General features: G+C 43.2%; 1 protein-coding gene across 6 annotated transcripts in view; it reads left to right on the top strand.

The window, feature by feature from the left end:
* myt1lb (myelin transcription factor 1-like, b) overlaps positions 1-23,691 on the top strand; it is a 99,676-nt gene that overhangs the window by 59,096 nt on the left and 16,889 nt on the right. For 5 of the 6 annotated variants that reach the window (XM_038729884.1, XM_038729885.1, XM_038729886.1 and 2 more), the window contains exons 5-11: positions 6,528-7,000; positions 10,093-11,259; positions 14,589-14,723; positions 17,432-17,522; positions 18,926-19,033; positions 19,965-20,191; positions 20,751-21,037. In XM_038729884.1, coding sequence (XP_038585812.1) covers positions 6,528-7,000; positions 10,093-11,259; positions 14,589-14,723; positions 17,432-17,522; positions 18,926-19,033; positions 19,965-20,191; positions 20,751-21,037 — 2,488 coding nt within the window. The remainder of the gene's footprint in view (positions 1-6,527; positions 7,001-10,092; positions 11,260-14,588; positions 14,724-17,431; positions 17,523-18,925; positions 19,034-19,964; positions 20,192-20,750; positions 21,038-23,691) is intronic. The other variant, XM_038729888.1, reaches the window with a different exon arrangement.

Genomic DNA, 23,691 nt, shown 5'->3' with positions numbered 1-23,691 from the left:
TAGCGTCTCTCAATACATGCAACTTTCCCAGCTGGTCTGGTAACATCAAGCCCTCGGTTCTTACTGAGGATGTAAATCTTTCAAATAGGTTCTGAACATATATTTAATTTTTTTTCACAGGCAAATCATTTCCTAAAATAGCTGGGGACTGTGCTGCCCACAGTACTAAAAAAGAGTAAATTCTGTATTAGTTGGGGAGTATTTCAAGCAGCAGATTTAGTGCATAGTTTTTTGCGGGACCAGAGTAGTATACGAGGCAACAGCTCAAACAACAACGGTGCCGATGGCAATGAAGGAACATATCACCCAGTGCAACGGTGTGGCTCATCGATGTGTTTTTGGACAACAATGGAGCTCTATGGCACAGAGGAATACGATATATCAGAATCAGCATTATTGCTCGAGTATGTATACACATGAGAGGAATCTGACTCTGTTTCTTTGTGGCTCTCAATACACACACAGTTCAAAGAACAATTTTCAGGAAGATAGAAACAGATACAGAGCTAAGAACAAGATAGCTAAACATAAAACATACAATGTACATAAAAGTAGTGGTGGTGGGGGGATACATGGTATATAAATATAAATAAAAAGCAACAATGAACATATAAGGGGTATATACAAGTCAGGCTTTGTCTACAGAGGCAGCACTTGCTAGAAAGATCAATTCATTTGGTTTCAGGTTTTGGTCTTTTAATGAGATTTAACATCAATAACAAATATATAAAATATCACCAAACTAGCTGTCTACATTCAACAGAAAACTATTTTATACTTGCTTAATTGTTTAAATCATTTTCTTTGTCTTAACTGATAATAAACTGACTATCTATGGGTTTTGGACTGCTGATCCACATCACCTTGGACTTGGAAAATTGTGGTAGGCATTTGTCACCATTTTCTGACTTTTTTGTTGAACAAACAAATAATCAATAATGAAAATAATTATTTGCTGCAGCTCCAGTTTAGCAACACATTCTAGCCGTGTAAGCGACTCTCAGCAAAGATCAGTTAGTGACAAAATACAGATTACAGATAAAGTTTAAGAAGCAAAGAAAGGAAGAAAGCATCATTTGCATTCTCCTCTTATTTACCTTGGTCTTTCAATCATTCACATCAGCTTAACTTTGTCCAAAAAAACTATTATGACAACCTCCACTGTGGCTTACGCAGACAAATGGACAAGCTGGAGTTCCTTGTCCAAAATGGCTGCTGAGCTAGCAGCTAACTAGCCGGCCTCTCTGTGTGTGGCTCTGCGTTGGGGTGATTGATTGAAGTCATTACGCTGGTGGAGAGACTCCTTAGCTGGCTAATCCAGGAGTGAATTTAGCTGCAGGATGACAGATAGCCGCATTACACCCCGAGAATCTGCTGCCGGATGATCTCTCCTGCTCAGGACTTCCACTACCAAATTATGCAAAATGGCTTGTAAGATACACTTATCAATATTCTACCAGATCCATCTTAAAATCCTCAACCTCAGTGTTACACTCAATTCAAATAGTCTGAAAACAGAAATGCTTAACATATGCTTTACATATTACATCATTAGATAGTCAAAATATTCAAAGCAATTCCATTTTAGTTATACAGCACAAATTCTCAACAGAAGTTATCTCATTGCACTTTTATACAGCAGGTCTAGACCGTACTCGTAAAATTAAACCACATGATAAATATGTGCTTATGTCATGAAGTACATTATACCGAAGTGTTGTTTACACCTGTGGAAATTAAATCAGAATACACCACAACAGATTTGGACAGCAACTAACAAATTTTCATTATCGATTCATCTTCAGACGGTTTGTTTTGTCTGACCAACAAAATCTTTGCAAAATCCAAAGATATTTAGTAAACTGCAATGTAAGACAACACAGACAAGAAAATCCTTAGATTTAAGAAGCTGTTGTCTTCAAATGTGAAACTGCCTAAAACGATGAATCAGTTAATAAATTAGCTTTAGATTCATTTTCTATCAAATGTCAACTAATCATTTCAAATCTACCCCAGATGTCACAATATTGTGACTATCAAGATCTGAATTTCCTCCATCCTTCCCATCATATCACAGAATCTACAGAGGAGTTGTCATCTAGCGCAGCAGCAAAAACAACATCCACTATCTGAGCAGGCCTCATCCCATCTTTAATGCTCTCAGCTCCCTTCCCGCATCCCCCACCAACTACACCACAGGTCCTTGGTGGGGGACCGTATCAGCGAGGCGTACAAACAACCTGTGAGGAGGTGTTTTCCTCAGAGCATGAGTATCGGTTGGCAGATATGGACAAAAGGAGCTAAAAGGGAGCAGCTGAGGCCTTGGATGGGCTCGGGGAGTGAGGATAAAACAAAGGAAGCTGTTGCTCAGAGTCACTGCCAGCCACTGTACTGTATCTCAGTCATGTTGAGGCTGATGGGCTTAGTGTGAGTATCTGACTAAAGTTGAGACTGGGTTTATTAGCTGCAGGCTACAAATGTTAGCAGGAGCGAAGCACTGGAGCAGTGAATGGGTAACAACAGGCTTATTGAACCAGTGAACTGAACAACATTGGATTGGGTATTGATGCCTCTTAGCTTCCTTAACACTGCACTCGCTGTCTAAAACATATAAACCATAGTGTTGTCAAGAAATGGTGAACGTTGGCTGCTTTGTTGAAATATGCAACCAAATATGAAAACCATTTTAATTGTATATAAATGTTGCTTGTATTATTAAGACTTTTGTGTAAATCCGCGTGGACATGTAATTTAACATCATATACGTTTCACTGACACTGAGGATTATTTCGACGCCACAACTATGAAGAAGCATTTTATGAAACTTTAGGACACGCTGTCATTGTGCAGTGTGTGTGTGTGTGTGTGTGTGTGTGTGTGTGTGTGTGCGTGAATGAGCCACAGAAGCTGATATGCGAGCTGGAGCCTGAGACGCCAGAAAACGCCCCAAATTGCAGCGTCTGCCATGCGCTGAGTCTCCTGCACCAAGACACTGTCTTTTGTTCTCCCCTGCTAGCGGGAGAAGCCTGACAGCTCTGAAATGATCCGCTTTCCTCTTTCACACACACGCGCGAGCACACACACACACACACACACCTCCTTTTCTTTTCAAATACTATATATTTCCCAATTTTGTGCGCACACAAACGAGGTATACACACACACACACACACACATGCGCAAAAACATACATTCAATGGTCGGTCTCTCTCTTATAGCATCTATTTTTCTCCCCCACCTCTCATTTTTTCTCCCTGCTTGTCTTTCTCTCTCATTTTTCCTCACTGGCTGGCTGTAAGGATGGCGAATCCCTCATGAATTTCTGGAGGGTGTCACCATGGAGACGGGGCTCTGCCACACGTGTCTATAGATCCTCCTGCTGGATAGGGGGCACAGCCAGAGGTGGTGCATTCCCTCCATCTCTAGTCTGCTCTGCAGAGAGAGAAGGAGAGACAACAATGAGCTGGGTTTGAGGGAGAGAAATTGGTGTGAGAGAAGGATTGAGGTAATATATACTCCAAGATATACATGGGGGAGGTGAAGAAAGTGGATGTATGGAAGGAAAAGGAGCAGGTGAGGTTATGATGGCTGAGAACAGAGAGGGACAAATATGAGGTGAGAATATTGGGTGACAGGAGGAGATGACGAGGGAGAGGAGACGAGAAAAAAAGCAGCCGAGAAAGAAGGCAGGGGGGGAGGCAACGGCAGCCTCATCCCTGTGTCAGGGAGACAAATAGCATGTGATGCTAATGACTGGCTAAAGCTTTTGCCCCTGCTGAGAACAGCCGCTAATATGACTGCTAATAAAGGCACCGTGGAATGCTGTCGCATTCCAGCAGTCGCTCAGCTGTCGCCCAAAATTAGCCAAACGGGAGCTCTCCTTCTCCTGCCGCCCCACTCTCCTGCCTCACATTAATGCTCCAGAAATGGGGCCCTTGCTGTAACTTTTCCAGAAGGGTTTTTTTTTGCATTAAGGGCCACTTGTTCACACTGTAATAGAATTTGTTCCATCTTATAATGCCGAGGATGCCCACTCCATAAAATATGAAGTGGTCTTTTTGTGATCTGAAGCTCTTTTCTTCTTTGATTGCTACCTCTCATACTCCTCTTGGAGGATTTTGTGATTCTGCCAGGGGACAAAGCAAAGGGAAACTTAGAGTGGTACAGTATTTTCTCATGTCCTTCATTTCTCTGAACACTGCCTGCAGAATTTATTTTCTTTTTAATTTAAATGCCACCAAAATTATTTCTGGAATTTTAATTGCCAAGCTCAGTGAGTGGGATGCATTGCCTGTGATGACGAATGTTGTAGCCAAGGTCACATAGCGACTGAGCCAGGGAACGTGGGATGGAGGCACTGTGGAGGGTTCCTGTGGCTTAGTCATCTTGGGGGCTTAGGAGAATCGGGGCCGGCACACCTCTCACAGTGTCACAACAACCTGACAACGCCTCTTAACACGAGTGTGATTAAAAGTAATTTACATAAGATGCTCTGAAGTCGCTTTCAATGAACCGGAGCTTTTAAACCGGAGCCAAATATCTGTTCCACTGTAGGTGTAGCGTAGTCAGGTTTTAAAGCATGTTTGCTCTCTCTCATCAAAAGGCCTCTTTGTTTGTACAATGCTGACCCAAAATAATGAAGTGCACTTGACTCCTTTTAAAGATAAGAATGAAAAAATACAAAACCCAGCAGTTATTATTTGGTATCCATTAGCTGATGTTGCAAAGCAATTATAGCAATTCAACAGCATTTTTAGAGTGATTCAGGTGTAGTCACATTAATACCTGTCAGCCAATGAGCTATGCTGTGGCTCAGTGCTTGACAGCAAACTCTGCCTTAAGACTGTTTTATTGTTAAGATAAAGGTAGAGAGGCAGGACCAGAGGGCATAGAGGGAGAGGAGGGTGAGGGTCTGTGTCTATCTGCCATTCCCACACCACTTCTCCCTCTTTCCTCCCACTAACCTATCCTCCCCTCCTGCCAGCCCGCCTGCCTTGGCAGCCGCTAACCTGCTGGGACTGGACCTTGATTTATTTGGAGAGGGCCCTGGAACGGAGGGGCCAAGATGAGTGGCATTTTAATGTGCTTTTGAGATGTTTGGTCACAAGCACTATTGATCACAGTGCCGCAGCGTACGCACAGCCCCCCTCCCTCACTGTCCTGCGGACCCTCACGCTGCCCTGGGGGAGAGGTCTGGCTGTCAGGCAGGGAATGAGTTTCCATGTGGGTTTAGATTAATGAAACTAGGCCCCTGTTTGTTGGGGGGTTGCAGGGGTCAGACCATTAAGGAATCCCTGGACTGGGCGAGATTGAGCCTGCCAGCTGACTGGACCCTGGCTGACTGATGGACGTCGAGGATTGAGGAGAGAGAGAGAGAGGGACAGCAGAGATATTGGACTGTGGGACACACTGACATGAAAAACTGAAAAAGAGGAAACAGAAATGGGTTGTAAGGCTGCCATTCAACATACAACCATAACCTTACCAGCCTTACCAGCCTTGTGCCATTCATTCACATCAGGTCTTACTCTAAGTAGCACAGAGCCGGGAAACATCCAGAGGTTGTAAAAATAGGAGCCAGGGATATTTCACAGCTGAGCGAACATGCCCAAAGCGTGTTTAGCTCTCTTACACTCCAGCCTTGGACAGGGGGTTTATTTGATGGCCAAAACACTCAGCAGAACTCATCATAATTCTGACTGTGTGGGTGCTTTTGTTCAAATGTGCCAAATGTGTGCACACGGCCACACATACACACAATCATACATGAATGTACAAACAGCAGCACACATTCTAAAGTCACACACATACAGCTTACACTGGGGGGCCAGGTAGCAGCTCGGGGCTCTCGGAGGTTTGATGAGTGAAATGGATTAAGCCCCTGTGATCAATAGCCTGAGCGAATACACAGATTATCAGATTATCAGATTAGGATCTGTCCCCCCGCTGCCGAGGGGAGCCAGAGAATACATTAAAACCCGAGGTGCCTTGGCAAGATTCAATTAATCAGGCTACAGGTTGTCTTTTCCCCCTTACAGTCAATTCCAGACAAGCAGTTGTGTTTTGCTGCACTCAGTTCACGTCAGAACAAGGGCATATCAGTCTGGAACAAAGTGTTTGCGGAGCATGCACAGTGATTTTCTTTTGCCTGGAGTACAAATTGATGTTACCGGAATATAAATGAATGTGAAAACAAACTGAATCACCTGCTTTGTTTGCTTCAAAGATAGCGATTTTATCCCTTTGTTAGTGTTTTCTAGACAAAATGGAGCATTTTATTATAATTGCTCAATAGTTAATGGGTACATGTCTAATTAATGTTGGTTAAGCAAAGTTTCATATTTTTCCCAGCAGAAGAAATTAAAAGTCGTTGAGATTCCATTGCTGCTTTGTGCATTGTGTTCTTTCCAAATGTAGTTTGTAAACCGCGGCACCTTAACACAGAGGCCTGATTGTAAATGGGCATTAGCATTTATGGCCATGTGAGGCTAACGGCTAATGGCTGCCCTCTTATCTCTCCTCTGCAGTGTTTACGGCTGCCCTCTGGCCAAGAAGAGAAAGAGTCTAGACAGACAAACCCTGGAAACCTCCCCCAAGAGGAGCACCTACTTAGATGACATGGACAACTCCACCATGGAGGAGTGCTACGAGACAGACGGAACTGAGGAGATGGACGACAGGGAGGAAGAGGAGGAGGAAGGAGCTGTAGAGGAGGAAGAGGGAGAAGTGGAGGAGGAAGAAGAAGAGGTGGAAGGCTACATGGACTACAACGTAGAGCAAATGGAGCATGAAGAAGGGGAGGTGGAGCGAGGGGACAGAGAGGGTGAGGAAGAGGAGGAGGAGGAGGAGGAGGAAGAAGAGGAGGTAGAGGTGGAGCAAGAAGAGGAGGAAGAGGGCGATGAGGAGAGGGTGGAGGAGTTAGAGGAAGAGGAGGAAGCGGTAGAGGAGGTGGACTATGAAGAGGGAGAGGAGGAGGAAGGAGAGCAGAGTCAAGGGCAAGGTGAGATCACTTTCTCATACTAAAACACATTGAACAGATGTTTCAAATGGACCAGAACAGCGTTGGGAATTTTAAAGAAATAGTTCAACAATTGACAAAATAAGCTTATATTTGCTATCTGGCTGAGAGTTAGGTGAGAAAATTGATACCACTCTCATGTCTGTATGGTGACTTTATGACTACAGCCAGCAGCTGTTTAGCTTAGCTTAGCACAAAGACTGAAAACAAGAAGAAACAGCTAGCCTTGCTCTATCCAAAGGTAGCAAAATTTCCACATTATATAAAAAAACTTTTTACAGTTACCAGTTGCCAGACAACCAGGCAAGAAATAGTAACCCCCCATAAAATGGCAAATTGTTGTTTTTACACGTTTTGTATGGATTAAACAAGATGCTTGTGTGGTAAGCTTCGTGGGTGCTGGAAGGTGGATTTTGTTAACTTTGGATGGAGCCAGGGAATCTTTTTTGTTTTTGTGGCAAAAGTTAAGCTAACCAGATGCTGACATATTACAGTTATGAGTGGTACCAATCTTGTCATGTGATTCTCCACCAGAAGGTAAATAAAAGTATTTCCCAAAATGTAAATTCCTTTAAACATTTTAATCCATCTATTTAAAAATGTTACCATTATTTTTCAAGTGCTGCATTTGCATATCTGTGGTTTAAATTCTCGTAATTTATGGGCTGAATGAAGTAGTTTATGGTAGTAGCACATGATGTTCAAACACTGTGTTTTGCATTGGAATGAGATAAGAGACCTGATGAATCCAGCATGGGTGAAGCCATGCAATGTATTAGTCCAATGGTGATTGGTCATTTCTTTTGTGTCAATTCTTATATGATTCATTTATATGCACATTTTTCTCGCATATGTAGTTATAATTTTAATGAACTGTTTCTATAGTCTAAACACACAAGAAGCTAAAAGTAAGGTGTACTGCCAAATTGTTTGCTACTTTCTTGATTTTTCAGTATTGTAATTAGAGGTAGCTAAAATTAGCAGGGTCCTCAACTAGGCAGCTGTTTTAGCCTTTGCCAGAAACATTACAGCCTAAATTAATTAAATTATATCATATTGCTCAAACAGGAACTTTGTGAACTACAGAAAGTCTACTAAAAAACACCATAGGTTTGGGACTGGGATATAGGGAAACTCCTGCCCCATATGTCGCCCTCCCAACATGGCCAAAGACTAAATTTGGTAGGCTTCTCTCCAGCAGATTCTGCTTTGCACCCCTGCGTCAACATTGGACCTGACAGTGCCTTCAAGTCCAATTAAGAGTGAAGCTCTGAGAGGGGAGTGTGTTAACCCTGTTTGGCGCGTAGCTCTGCCACCCAAAGTGTTGATGTGGCATCTCAGCAGCCATGCTTTTATTTTCTTGCAGAATGTGAAAACATCTCTCCAGACTGGTGTTCATTAGAGCCCAGAGCCGAACACTGACACAGTGGACTGTTGCCACTTCAGCCTGTCAACAGCCCCTATTTCCATGGGTAGTAGTCGATTACCATGTTTTTGTGATAAGAGCAACGGACATGTCACAGTGCATGTTGTTGTCACTGGAAGGTATTCACTTTCCTGATGAATTCTTCAAATCCTTTTCTTAATTGAGCTTTATAATCATTATGTTTGCTTTATTGGAATATATGGATCTAACAGCATTTTAATCTGCAGCATTTTCCAGAGAAACATATTTCAATATGCATCATCACCGTGTTCCCCATTCACCCCAAGACAGCAGTAGGCTATGGGATGGTCACTGGGCTCCTTAATATAATAGAGGTGACATTCTAGAGCTTCTCTGTCTTTCTCAGTGGCATGCACATCTCTGCAGCTAATCCAAAGGCAATTCAGGGCAGGACAGTCTCTCTGTTCCCTCCTTAATCTGTTTCGCTTCCATATCCCTTTTGTGTACCTTGATTGCTCTTCAAATTGCTTTCCTGTGCCATGTTTCATACCATCAAAAATTAAACCCCTGGTGCAGGAGGTTGCTGTAAAAAGCCTTCCACTGTCAAAATATGTGCCTGGTCATTCGTGACTGTTCCCTCTTCCTGCTCTAAAGCCCTCTCCCCCCAAGCACCAACATTGTGTTGCTCTCATTAGATCAGAGTGGGTGTAAGTGTGTGTGTACAGTATGTGAGGTAGAGAATGTCAGTGTGAGTGTTCGGTTAGTCTATATACCGAGAATGTAGTAGGAAATATTCATCACTAACAATTACACTTCACTGTTTTTTTCTGTTGTTATTATTATTTATTTATTTATTGTATTATTTTTTGTCTCAGGATTTGCCCGTTCCCACCAGAAGTCAAACTCTCATTTATTATTCCTCTGTATGTGTGTGTGTGTGGGGGGGGGGGGGTTCATTTTCTCTGCAAGAATGTAAGTGGCAAATGTGACGCCAATGTGAGCGATGTGCTCTTGGCGGCTCAGGGCGGAAATGTGAAAGGAGAGATTGGAAGTGCTCCAGGAATGAGTGCTTGAAATTACTGACAGAAGAGGTTCAGTAACCTTTTGCAGCCTGTCAGAATCAATTAGGCAGTGAAAGGAATTCTAAAGATACTGATGATTGAATAAAAAAAGAACTTTGCTAGCAAACGATGAATAGCTACTGACTTGGGTTCATCGTGTTGCAGATGGAGCACCATATTATCTCAGATTTCTGACTCTCCTGTGAAAAAAATGCTCTCTCTAATTCAAATATTTCTCAGTGTTTTGACTTACACTGCTGAATAATGAATCAAATGTTATCTCGTTTGCAGCTATTTACTGAATCCTTTAGTAATTTCATTAATCAAAAGACCTGTGAGTATCTTTTTCAAAAGACATATGGGCAAAAATAAGAGTTGCCAAAGATATAGCCCCTGGTTTCAAAGATTCTCATCTACCAGAGCTTTCTCTAACCGCTATATTTAACTTCCTGTTCTGATTCACAATTCAGAACACAAGCTGCTGTTAAGACTCTCAAAGTAAATTATTAGGGGAAGGAAAGAGTTCCTTATCCAATTTAGATGGACCAAGCCCAGAAATCTGATTTACCAGTAAAATAGAATGACGGAAATGAAATTACAAGACGTTTGTTCTTTCTTTCCTACAGAGGATGATCAGATGAGCGGCGGCGAGGGGGGTGAGGGTGATGGTGGAGGTGGCGGCGGCAATGCCAAATCTGGCCCGGCGACGGAGAAGGACGACAACAACAATGACGAGTACGAGAACTATGATGAACTCGTGGCCAAGTCCCTCCTCAACCTGGGCAAGATCGCAGAAGACGCTGCCAACCGAGCCATGACGGAATCCGAGATGAACAGCAACTCCTCCAACAGCGCTGAGGAGGAAGAGGAGGAGGACGAGGAGGAGGAAGAGGAGGAGGAGGAAGAGGAGGAAGAGGAAGAAGAAGATGATGAGGAGGAGGAGGAAGAAGAAGAGGGTGAAGGGGATGAAGCACAGAGAGGTGACCTAAGTTTAGACGTTGACAGTGATGTGGTTCGGGAGACGGTGGACTCCCTCAAGCTGCTGGCACAAGGTCACGGTGCAGTGTTATCTGACAATTTAGATGGACAGGAGTTTGAGGATGGTACAGCCGAGAACGGGGATGAGAATGACTGTACTCACAATGGGGGGAATGCACATAATGGTGGTAATGGACAAGTTAAGACCACCAGTAACGGACAGATAGAAAACAGCGATGAGGAAGTGTGTTTAAGCAGTCTGGAGTGCCTACGGAACCAATGCTTCGACCTGGCTCGGAAACTAAGCGAAACAAAGTCCGCTGACCGAATTGGACCATCCCAGCAAAATCATTTTTTATGCGGGGATCCCAATCAGCAGTCCCAGCATCACAGCTATGGGGATTTCCACCACAGCCAAGACAACAGGCGGACGCTTGATAGGAACTATTCCGACATGGACAATCTCATGAAGCTCGAGGAGCAGCTGAGCCCACGCTCCAAGGCCTTCTCCAGTTGCGCACAGGACGACCGATATCACACTAACCACCGGGACTTTGATGAGGACACAGCCTCTGTGACGTCGGACCGGTCAGAAGAGGTATTTGACATGACTAAAGGAAACCTGTCCCTGCTGGAGAAGGCCATTGCACTAGAGTCAGAACGTGCCAAGGCAATGCGGGATAAAATGGCGGCCGAGGCTGCCAGGAGAGACGGAGTGAGGTTTAACCATGAAGACCATGGCCCGCGGCACGGCTACGGTGTTGAGCGTAAAGCCCGGCTTCCTGATGGTATGAAGAAGCCTTTCTACCATAAAGGTGAGTGGTTCTTTCAAACACGGACACACTCTGATGCACACCAAGCCTCCACTGGAAACCATATCTACACAAGTGAAGACATGTTTACTTCATTTAACAAGCTCAGGTAAAATGTTTGTCTGCCACTGTTTGGCTCTGTACTCTATCTATCCTGTACGGAAGACTAGACAGCCCACATGCATTCTGGGAACCTCACTATAACCCCAGGACAAGCTTTTTCAGCCAATTTGGAAATTCGCATCTCGGTAGCAGCGGGAGCGGCAGCAGCAGCTTATGTTGTTAAAATAGGCCAGCATGGAAACATCAGAGGGTAGGCTTGTCAGGCATAAGTAATGGCAATCTGCACGGCCTGTTAGGACCGCAAATCTCATCCCTGCGATGCAGCTTGGGGTAAAGCTGTCTATTTTTAAACCTGCACAAGCACTTGGGAGAGGAAGCTACAAAACAGAGGCCTTATGCCTTTAGAAAGGATTCGTTCTGTAGGGAACAAGGAAGCCTTTTACGTTTGTTTACGACACATATGACCTACCATCCAGATTGATACTTATTGATAGCACAGAGGGACAAATACACATATTTGACTCCCATATAGTACAAATAGTGCCATATTCGGGGTACTGGATGGACTAGATGTGTGCTTGTGTACGAGTCACACAGACATTGCAGTGGCATTTACAATGGTCTGATTTCAAGCTCTCTTGTTTAACTCCTAATTATTCCTCTTATCACATCCTGTAGTGCAACAACAGTCAGGTTTAGTTAGGTTAAATCATTTCCTCCCATAAGGGAGATATCAGATGAGACCAACAAATAAGAGCATGCTAATTCACAGCAGGGTGATATTACACCTTAAATGCCACACAACTCACAGCAGGTATATATACGGCGACTTAAATGCCACACAAATGTTAATTTCAAGAGCCTTCCATGGCCCCTGTGTCTGGCTAATGTTGGAATAATGAGAGGACGCGAGACAGTTGCATGACGATAACATCTTTCCTCGGGCAAGATAGTAGCAGACACTCGTTGACCAGGGTTCCTGTGTGATTCATAAAACAGAGCACGGCGAGGGAGGGGTAATGGGGGATGGAGAGGTTCAGAGAAGAGCCCAGCTCCCTCAGAGAAGCATGAGGCTGAGATGAAAATTGAACAGTATCAGAATGACCGATAACGAACGACAGGCCCACTGACTGCACATTAATTATCCAGAGATGGTATGGTAATGGGGGCCATTTGCTATGCAAAGCGTAGACCGTCCCCAGCCACAATCAATATCCCCTGCTTTCTAATATGCCTTCCACTTGGCTGCCTCCACTCTCTGCACTGGAAGTGTGGCAGGCGGAATGCACGGGTATCATGTATGTGTATTTGTTCGCTCGTGCGTGTGGAAAATGGGGAGGTATTTCCAACATACTGTTCAAACACTAACAGTCAATGTAATAATGTGCCCCAAAAGACACCGTTATTAAGAAGCCACATTTTACATGCAGACCAAGTTCTTTATCAACGTAATATTTCCCTGCCTTTATTGCACTGGTGCCAGACAGAAGAGCCTGACATGACAAAGCAATATTGTACCAAACCCATATGCCCCTAACATGATAGATGACGGCCACAGAGGATAATGAGGGGCTTTTTTCCCTGATGAATGAGACATGGGATTTCATTTGGTGACTCACTTGTAAATGTATGAGTAGGTGTGCTCCATGCCACTTCTCAATTTTCTCCTTTCTCAACCCTCCTACCCCCTTCACTTAATTATTCTTCCCATTGCTCTGACTCCACAACCTCTGGGTTATTTTGGCTTGTCAGTAAGTGCTGTAGGTGGAGCTACTAAGTTACACAGGCCTGTAAAACTTTAATCAGTGGTCTGTCTTTGTGTGGCATGAGCTAATATCCACTCCACCGTCTGCTTTCCTAGTACTTGCTCCAGATGAAGGTTTCCGTCAGTCAGATGGCTCCAAATGTATTATACATACATATGTTTATTGATACAACACTATACTCTTGTAATTTTGCCATAAAAATATATTAAAGTCTGTTATTGCTTTGTAACTTTTCCTAATTTTTATTGTAATGTAAGCTGCATCCTACCAGAGCCATTGCATATTGACTGTAAGAAGAATCCTTGACCTTGTTTGATGGTCAAAGTGTTTTAAAGGTGCACGGTTATATCTGCAAAAACAATGCCAATTGGCACGGCTTGGCATCGCTGCTGTTTTGGTGGTAACTGTATCTTGTCTGGGTTTTGAAGAAATAAGAGAACCAGGTTTTGGGAATGGAAAGACAATCTCATCCTGTGTGTGTGTGCAGGTCGTGTGTGTGTGTATGTACTTTTTTGACCCTAATTGTCGCAATCAGCTCAACAAACTGTCATGTGAATGCATGAGTGGTTTTAATGAAGAGAAGTATGATAAATTCTTAATTCAATCTAAACTGGAAGATGAAACACTTTTTGTTGAAGGTCAGGAACACACGAGTTGTTGTATCTCACAAATCTTCACAATTTTGTCACAGTAAACAAACTTGATGATCAAAAGATATGTCATCAAGCCAATTATTGGATCTTTGTCCTTGTCAGTCTTCACTGCATTTCTTCAAATAAGCGCTGCAATAAATAATGGCCTATAAATAAAAAATGAAATCCACTTAAAATTCAAATGTTTTTGGTCGCAATAGTCAAGGACGTAGATTTGGTTTTAGAAGTGTGTTTGTGTGTGTATTTGGGGGGGGGGGGGGTCAGAGGAACTAAAAATTAACTGAAAAGCACTACCGTTTCCTGCATTTTACATCTTACATTACATTTTATACCAGCATAATTAAATGCTACGTAAATATTATACTAGCCCTACTTAAAATCAAATTTAGTTTCCATTGATAGCGACTATATGCTTAAATAAAATATTGTATGGGCATCATCTTGTGTCAACACTAAAAGAGGACTGCTTTTTCTAATATTTAATATGATGTTCAAAATAAGATTTTGAAAAGTGCGGGGGGTGCCCTATAGAAATTATACCGGTAGCAATAGTTATTAAAAAGTCAGACTGACATGTTTTGTATCTAACAGACTGAAAACTTTATTGCAGAACTACACATTTTGTGTTCTTCACCATCTCTTCCTTGCTGATGCAGCGGTCCAAAGCTCTCTTCCTCATGCCGTACTTTTTGTGGTTCACCAATGGCATTGTAACTCCCCTGTAACTTACTTGGGAGAGATGTTTCATTGCAACGTGTAGCTCTGACGGCTGCCCGTAGTGCCTGTCTCTCACGCGCTAACATGTTGTACTGCTGTGTGCGATTGCCGCAATATGACTTTCTGCTCGCAGATGCTTCACGTGCAGACAAGAAGGAGAGTCGGTGTCCGACGCCAGGCTGTGATGGCACGGGTCATGTGACGGGCCTGTACCCCCACCATCGGAGCCTGTCCGGCTGTCCGCACAAAGACAGGGTGCCACCAGAAAGTAAGCGCTTCAGTCACACACCAGACAAACACTGGTGTGGCTTATTTACTCAACCTGTGGCCTTCATGTTCTTTGATGTTCGGGAATCGGCATGTTTCCCGTGATCACTGCTGCGTCTGGCTCGTTCTGTGTGCTGTGTACTTGCTGTTGTGGTTGGACTGATAATTACGCAGCGGGGTGGGGTGGGGTGCAACGAGGTGTCAGACAGGTTGCAGCTGAACCTCTCCTGTGACCTTTTGCATGGGGCTATGGTTTTGCTTGCTGATTGCCAGCCCAGTCTGCTTGTGGTGATGAGGTGGGAAATGAGACCTGGGTGATGCGCAGATAATGGCAATGCAGAGATTGGTGGGATGGTCAAAAGCGTTTCATCATTGTAGGGGATGTATGGGTTTGCATGCATCTTTACAGCATGGTTTATTATTGCATGTGTGACTGAAAAGAAAAGGTTAAATGTCGTGCTCAATGTATTTCATTCATTCGGTGCAGCATTTTAATGTTATAATTAACATTAAATTTTTCCCAAAACTTGAAAAAGCTCACAGACCTTGATAACACCGAGTCTGCTTCAGTCATCCATGCCATAAACCCCATTCATTTATTTGTATTCCTTGCTCAATTAAGTTCTGTTGAATAGAAAGGCAGTATCATATCTTTAAGCCACGGATCAAGTGAAGTGGCAATAAACATTAGCCTTGAATGAATAGTGAGTTTTCCCTTTAGAGATTTCACCTCGGGTATTTAGTTTCATTCACCTTGTGCAAACTTCTCAATAAAAGCCCCTTTACACGTTTCATTAACTGCAGCGTGAAAATCAAGTTATGATCTGCCATGACCCAGACTGCAATCAAAATAAAAGGGTCTTAATAATGGCAAAGAAATTAGTTGTCATTAAAGCCAGGCTTGTAAAGACCAGCAGTGCCACAGAAGACTCTTGTTCTGTGTAGCGCTGCTCACACAAAGGTCCCTAACCTGAGATGTACTCGTCTCCCAGAAATGTGAAATGACTGAGAGCGGTTGACCTTGACTGAGATCAAGAGCCCCAAAATGGAATTTGGAATGGACTTGAATTGATTGTCACTGGAGATTTTGGAATATGATGTCTGTGTTCCTCCTCCTGTTCCTTACTTGCGTTGATCAGTCTGACTTTTTGGGGAAACAATACCTCCAATACTGCTTTGGATCACAAAAAGTTCTCTTCTTGATCTTTGTGGCATCATCTTAAGTCCTCCTTCCCTGACTTCAGAAGGACATTTGAGAGTGAAACACACACACACACATACACACACACACCCACACACACTCACAATGTCTTGTTGCTGTCAAAAGGTGACCTGCTTTAGGTGGCATGAGTTATCACTACTCTGTGTCATCAGCCAAATAGTGGCCAGTCACTAGATTTCGGTCAAAATGTGGACAATAGTCTCTTGCAGACCGACTCCATGCTTCACGATTTTAAAGGTAAAGATGAGTACATGTCACACATGTAGTTGGCTGTGGGGAAGATTCAGCTATGGGCAAGTCTCTCTCCTCTATTAACTGTATTTGCTGTACTGAATGGACAATGTCTTATTCATGCATTGGCTTCATTTAATTGGGAAATCACACAGTGCAGACTGTTCCTTGGGAAATGTGAAAAATTACGATTAAATTATATCTCAAATTCATTAATTCCCATTCCTGTTTGCTCATTGAAGCTCTTTTCTGTAGAATGCCAAAATATTTAATCATCTCACAAGGGAGTCTTTGTTTTTGTCTTTAAAGTGAATTACCTTTGTAACATACAAGACATTTGGAGCCACACTGCTTCCTGTATGCTTCCTTGTATTATTCTTTTCCTCTGCATCCCTACAGCTCTGCCTGTGCCCACTGAATCAGGCCGAGCGCTTTCATTTCTTGCCGTTCTAGCTGTGTCTTTGCAGCGGGCAGGGCAAAACTGGGATATGCATAATGTATTGGCTTGTGGCATGTTGAGGTGGCAGGCTTTGTCCAATTACCTGTGAACACCAATTAGTATGTAAGGGAAGGAGGATGATGAGGGGTGAAAGTTTAAGGGGGTGATAATGATGAAGCTGGTGCTGATGGGGTTTGGCCCTGCGAACGAAACGACCCTTCCCCGCGCTGCCGCCTGCGGTGCTCCGACGGCTCCTCTCGGACATCCATAGATCATTAATCTAATTGGCTGGTTGCCGAGGGGATCTGAGACAGTTATGGACTGTTTTAATGGTAAATGGTATTGAAGACTGCGCTCTCTACCCTAACAACGTGCGGATGATAACAAAGCACACCCATATCAAGGAGCTGTATTCCATCTGTCTGCTTCTTCATTGATTTCACGGCTTGTGTTTTGCATGATTGCTGGCTGTTGGTTGCTCTGCTCTCTGCATGCCCAACATTTCCTTCCCTTTCTGTCTCTTGCTGGCTTTGAACTGTTAAACTTAAATGACATCTTTTTATTCATGACTGTCCCTATTCCATGAATACTAATTTGAAAGGGCTGGATAAGTGGAAGCAATATGGTGGGAAACCTTGCCTGCCCTCTCAAACTAGTGTTCATTAAAATGAAGAAGAGGTCATTTGGGTTCACCCAGGCTCATTTCTTAATGATGTTTATAATGCCACGCTCCTCACACACTAATAGAGATCACGCGTGATTGTAAGGGGCTCCTAACCTTCCCTGTCTTTCACTCCTATCTCCTGTCTGTATGAAGTTGTGGCTATGTATGAGAATGTTCTTAAGTGTCCTACGCCTGGCTGCACGGGACGCGGCCATGTCAATAGCAACAGAAACTCCCACAGAAGGTAAGTGACAGCCTGCCCATATGAAACTGGCACTGTCCATGTTGCACCCTCCTTTTTTTCCACTGTGGGACTGTTTTTTTTAAGGCGGTGTTGTTCTGAAATAATTTTTTCATCTTCAGTTTTTTTTTTTTTCACATCGTCTTTTTGTTTAGTTATTTTTAAGCCCATTTTATTTGTCTTCCCGACACATTATTTTTGTGTGTGTGGATAAGTAAAGTCTTTCTTATGACGTTGGGTAGAACGAAATAATTGAAGTACTTCAGCTGCTTAACAATCCCATAGTTTTAACGGAGACTCATTAGAATGCAGCAATTCACAACTTCCACAGCATAAATCATTTATCAGCTCATGGCAAAAAAAAAAAAAAAAAAAAAAAAATGCCATCTATCAGGTGCAGGTTTGGAGGGAGAAACTGAAATAGCAGGGCGCTCTTGCCAGTGCTGTCAGTCGGGGCGAGGTGACAGTGAAAGAGGAGTGTCACCCGCAGCAGATGCTCAGGGAGTCGGGCATAGCAGCAGCCATTAGCACCTTTCTGCCACTCAGCCAGGGTGACAGGAGAGGTGCAGACCTGGGAGGACCAGAATGTCTCCATGCTGTGCTCGGTCACACAGCTACAGCGCTAAATAGGCAAGCACGTAGACAAGCACAGTAAACTTTCGCTTCTACTAGAAAGAGCTGATATATACTACCGCGCACTCCCCCACCTGATACACACTCTTGCGCCTGCACACATTGATACACGTCTGATGACAGGTGCTCATGAACACAACTCTATACTGGCTTCAGGCCATTGTCAAAGATAATTTTTTCACAGCAGCCCGGCACAGTTGACAGACTGGATGGAGAATAATAGGGGTTAAGGATAACAACATCAGTTTTTGTCACAATTGGTCAGTTAGTTGTCAGGAGGAAGTTTTACAGCCCTAAATTCTATTGGAACATTGTAGTGGAAAATCCGAAGTGTGTGTGAGTGTGTGTGTGTGTGTGTGTGTGTGTGTCTTGTCAGCATGTGTTTGAAGGAAACAAGATGCTGTAGAATGCACATAAAAATGCACATTTGTCCATATGGGAATATCTATTCTGAGAATTATTTCAAGCCGCTCAACCAGAAACACGCAAGCTGTTGCCAATTGTGTTGTTAGTTAAAGTGTGAAAAGTGATGAAAATTAATGATTTTTTTTTGCATTTTAAAGATAGACTTTTTGAACTATAGTCCAATATTTCCAATCTGGTAGACGTTGACATTGGTTGGCTGACAGACACGTGTGCACTAGCTGTTTTCAGGCTGGCAGACCGGCTGACGATACTCTAACAAGCCATACATTTCACAGCATGTGCATTCAGTGTAACATCAAAATGTGTCTCAGATGCACATGCCACCTAAGTCGTTTTTTTCATTTCAGTCTGTCAGGGTGTCCCATCGCTGCAGCCGAGAAGCTGTCCAAAGCCCAGGAGAAGCACCAGGGCTGCGACGGCTCCAAGTCCAGCCAGGCCTCTGACAGAGTTTTAAGGTAGTATTCACTCTTCACTTCCATCAACATCTCTGTTGGAGGAGCGTATATGACGTGAGACATGAGACTGTTGTCAGCTTCTAGTGCATCGGTAATCCATATGTGGTCGATTGTCACAATAATGTTAGATGAAGGATGTCATTCACTGAAAGCACATGCACATGTTGATTGTATGCTATGTACTGACTTTAATATAATTCTACTGTAATACTTGGAGAATATTATCCAGTCATGTTGGAGTGTTTTATCCTTTTTTCCCCTCTGCATTTTGCTAAACTATTGAGATTTTAAGTCTCCCATTTTTGTTTTATGTTTACATTCTCCTGTCCCCTGAGAGTACTTCCAAGAGACTGCATGTTCATGGCTGCGCTCACTTTTGAATGCAAATCGCTTTATTAGATTTGAACAAAATTGGCCTCATTTATCATAGCAAAAACAGAGCCTTTTGAATGAGAGTTTCTTTGATAGTCATGAAAATGCTATGATGAAATGTCATAAGTAATTGTAAATTTTATATTTATATCTAACTGAACATCAACAGCAAAGGATCTTACATTTCATTTCTTCCTGGTCTTAGATTGAGGGTATAAATGCATATGAAATAAAAGCATATCAAGAGTATGCAAGTGTAATAAAAGAAATGCAGAAATTCAATTTTGACTAGGCATAAAAATGCTTATTATTTTTTGAAAAAGCAAGAGGAAGATAACATCCATGCTATGGTGTATAAAAGGGATGCCCGCCACTATAAATCACTCTGCCATCTACCAGCATCATCCTCCATATTCTAATCCTGGAGTATTACCATTATAGTCTGCCCCTTCCCCTGCATCTGCCCATTTTTTAACCAAACCCCGAGTTCCCTCTCCTTCCCCTGGGCAATTTTGAGTGCCTCGGTCCAACTTCCACCCCCTCGTCATTTATTTTCCAGGCCTATGTGCTTTGTCAAACAACTGGACTATCCACAGTATGGTTACAAGAACAATGTTTCCACCAGCACGCCCCGCTCCAACCTGGCCAAGGAGCTGGAGAAGTACTCCAAGACCAGCTTCGACTACAGCGCCTTTGACGGCAGTAACAACCACCAAGTGTACGGGAAACGGGCCATCGCACCCAAAGTTCACGGACAAAGAGACGCCTCCCCCAAAGGATATGACGGTACTATTTTGCAGCAAGATAAAACTGGCCATGTTGATTTCCACTAGACATATTTTTCCTTTCCTCCATGGTGAATTTGATGTTGCACAGGACTGAGTGAACTCATAAGTGCATACACATGATTATGAAAAGACCTTTGAGCTCTATCAAGCATAAACATTTCAGGGTCGCAAGAATATTTTGTGGAATCTTCTGATGTGGCATATTATTTTAAATTTGGAGTGTCAATTAAAATACCAAATCAAATAGACCATTAATCGAAAAATTTCAAGGCTGTGTTTTATGTATCTACTATCAACTATAATCCTCTACTTCTAAATCTGCAAATCTGTACATTATTTGACAGGTTTGCAGGGTCTAACTTAAACATGAATAAAAACACACTTTATTAGGCACCTTAAACCCCACCATCTAAATTTGCTCACCTTTATGAATTGGAAAACAATAACATGTATGCAGATGACATGTAAATCTATATAATACATTATTTCACTGTAAGCATTTATCAAAATGCATTAAGCCTTCTTTTCATTTTGAGTTACTTTAATGCTTCCCGCAGCCAAACGTTACTGCAAGAACTCCAGCTCGGCCAGCAGCACCACCAGCACCTACGCTCCCAGCAGTAGCAGCAGCAGCCTGAGCTGTGGAGGTGGAGGAGGGGGCACAGGAGGAGGCAGAGGCGGCGGGGGCAGCAGCGCAAGCAGTACCTGCAGCAAGAGCAGCTTTGACTACAGTCACGACATGGAGGCCGCCCACATGGCGGCGACTGCCATCCTCAACCTGTCCACGCGTTGCCGGGAGATGCCCCACGGCATGGGGGGAAAGGCCCAGGACCTGTGTTCCCAGGTAACAGAGGGGAGCAAGGATGATTTCATATTTAGGTTTAGTTGAGCAGGAAGTTACAAACATCACCTGATTTGACACAGCAGCCTCACATGACTCTGTATTTACTACATCTTTGTAAGACTTTGGCCTTGTGGTGCAGTCACAAAAAAATCCACTGAGGAGATTATCCTAGTTCTTCCTTCATTATACTAATGCTGGCAGTGAAAACAGACAAAGATAGGGAGATTTCAGCTGCGCACACCACACGTCTACATACACACACTCACACATACACATTCTATTAAAGATCCGGGGCTGTGTCTTACACTCAGGGCTCAGCAGGGCAGTTTTTTATTTTCCATCTGGGGATCAGATAGGAGCAGGACGAAGCGCCGTTTGACACGGTGTGAGCCCGGCGTGTCATTTCTGAGGAGATAAGGTGACGGTGTTCCTGTATTATCTGCACCCAGATGCTGCGCTGGAAAATGGGGGCCAGAAAGAGAGCACGCAGCAGAGGTTCTAATGCTGGCTTAATGTTGATGTTGACAGCGGAGACTGCCCGAGAATCAGAACGAGGGTGATAGAATTGAAACTAGCGAAAGAGAGCAGGGAAAGCCTTTTTGGTGGGAGGTTTCTAAATGTCACAGTGCAAGGGGAGAGGAGAGGAGGGGAGAAAGGTACGGAGGAAATAGAGGGTAGAGCAGAGGAAAGTCGGAGGAAAGGATAAAAGCCAAAAGAAAGAAATTTCCAAAGAAAAGTGGAACGGAATAAACTTGGCGGGAACAAACGCCTGAAGCAGTCAGGACTTCCTCTGGTCCTACCTCATTTCATTGTCTGTCCTTCTCTTGCTCCGGGGCCAGACAGGCAGGATGCTCTCAGGGCAGAATGGGAAGACATGAGACATCAGAGGGTTTTTTTCTTCTTCTTCTTTCATCTCAATACCTCACCTCATGGCACACACTGTTCCTTGTCTGAATGAAACTTTACACACGCCCGTCTAGTCTCACTTCCTTGTTTTTTCAGCCTGTCTGTACTCATGTTTCATTTTTTCTCAGTTTGCTTGTTAAATTTATCAGTAGCTGGCCTAGCTGAAATTAAGTCTGTATTTCATGTCTTAAAATCATACGCCAAGTTAGGCTGCTTTGGTTGTTAAGGGGAAAAACTGATGTAAACAGTTAAGGAGAAATTCAGTTACCTACTTATCAAATGTAAGTTATGTTCTTGAGTGCAAGGTATGCTTAGTTAGTAGTTGTCTATGCCGTGGTTCCCAACCTCTTTTGCTTGCTTCCCCTTAAAATGAAGCTGTGTCTCCAGGTCAATATGACTTGGGAGCAGTCCAAAGTGTAATTTGTAATAATGAAATTGTTATATTTGAATAACCAATGGAGGCCTAAAGCTCACCGGGATTTCATCCCAAGAAATAAGCAAAGATTATGGAACAGTCTGAAAATATCTACATTTTAGTAGCAGAACAATATTTTTCCTCTTTCCTGTCTCAGTAATCCTCTGGCGACCTCGCAGATTTATCATGTGACATCTTAGAGGGGTGCTGACCCTCAGGTTGGGAATCACTGTCTGTGGAGTAGAGCAGCAGCTCCATTCAAAGTGAAGGAAACTGTCCCTGTGTTTTTGCATAAATTAGTTGTTTTTCTACAAATCATGAATACTACACTTAACATTATGTAGTTTTCATGTGTTTTTTTCTCCATGCACCACTCTAAATTCAGAGACCTGAAACCAGCTTGAGATACCTAATGAGTCTGCCTTGATTTTTGTCTAATTGTTATTGTATTGGGTTTTATTGACAGACTTCGTTCTATTGTGTCTTCCGTCACAAGGAGAACTCTGTTTCACATACATGAAACATTTAACTAAAGAATACAATATTAATAAAATGCTGCGGTGCGTTAACAAGATATTTTTCATGATATTACAACACAGTTTCTCATTGACTTACTCACTTACACCATATTATTCAGTTTAAACAACATTACTAATTCATCACATCATTACAGGAAAGGTGTGTTTTAATGTGGTACATTGATTTTGTGAAATACCGAGATTTTTGTAAAGATGAAATGATATGTTGCAGTAACTCGAAAAAGATCTCTGCTCTTAAGAATACATGAAGAGGAGGGAGGAAGTGGTGAGGGACAGTACGGGCAGAGCGGACAGTGAGACACGACTGAAGGAAAGGCCAGAGAGGAAGACCATGATGCGGGTATTTGTTTTAAGACCTGGAATAGGTGGGCAGAAGTAATGGGGCGAGAATTAGCAAGTGACCCCTCACGCTCTGGCCCTCCCAGAGTCTCCATGGCAACAGAGGTCAGGGGTTACCGGGGGGGGGGGGGGGGGGCAGAGCGGGAAGGGGTGGTCTCTAATGAAGGAGATGGGGTGCATCCTCACATATCATCCACGCTAATGCGATATGAAGGGGTGGGTCACGCTAATTGGACGGTGACATACAATACAATGGCTGACAAGGAGAGGGCGGTGTGCAGAGCATATTCTCAAGGACAAGACACGGCAACACGCGATGAGGCACGTGTCATTGGATGTATTCGTCAGCAACTTGACCTTTATTTTTTATAGAGACTGTTTTTATTGCTCTTACACTTCTGGCTCCTTGTCTCTCTCTTTTTTTTTTTATGCTCCTAGCCAAACCTCCAACTGAA

This window comes from Micropterus salmoides, unplaced genomic scaffold, assembly GCF_014851395.1.
Source record: "Micropterus salmoides isolate LMB-PRFRI ecotype aquatic unplaced genomic scaffold, ASM1485139v1 Ms_hic_scaffold_19, whole genome shotgun sequence".
In the NCBI taxonomy this organism is placed as follows: domain Eukaryota; kingdom Metazoa; phylum Chordata; class Actinopteri; order Centrarchiformes; family Centrarchidae; genus Micropterus; species Micropterus salmoides.
This window is presented reverse-complemented; position numbering and strand designations above follow the sequence as displayed.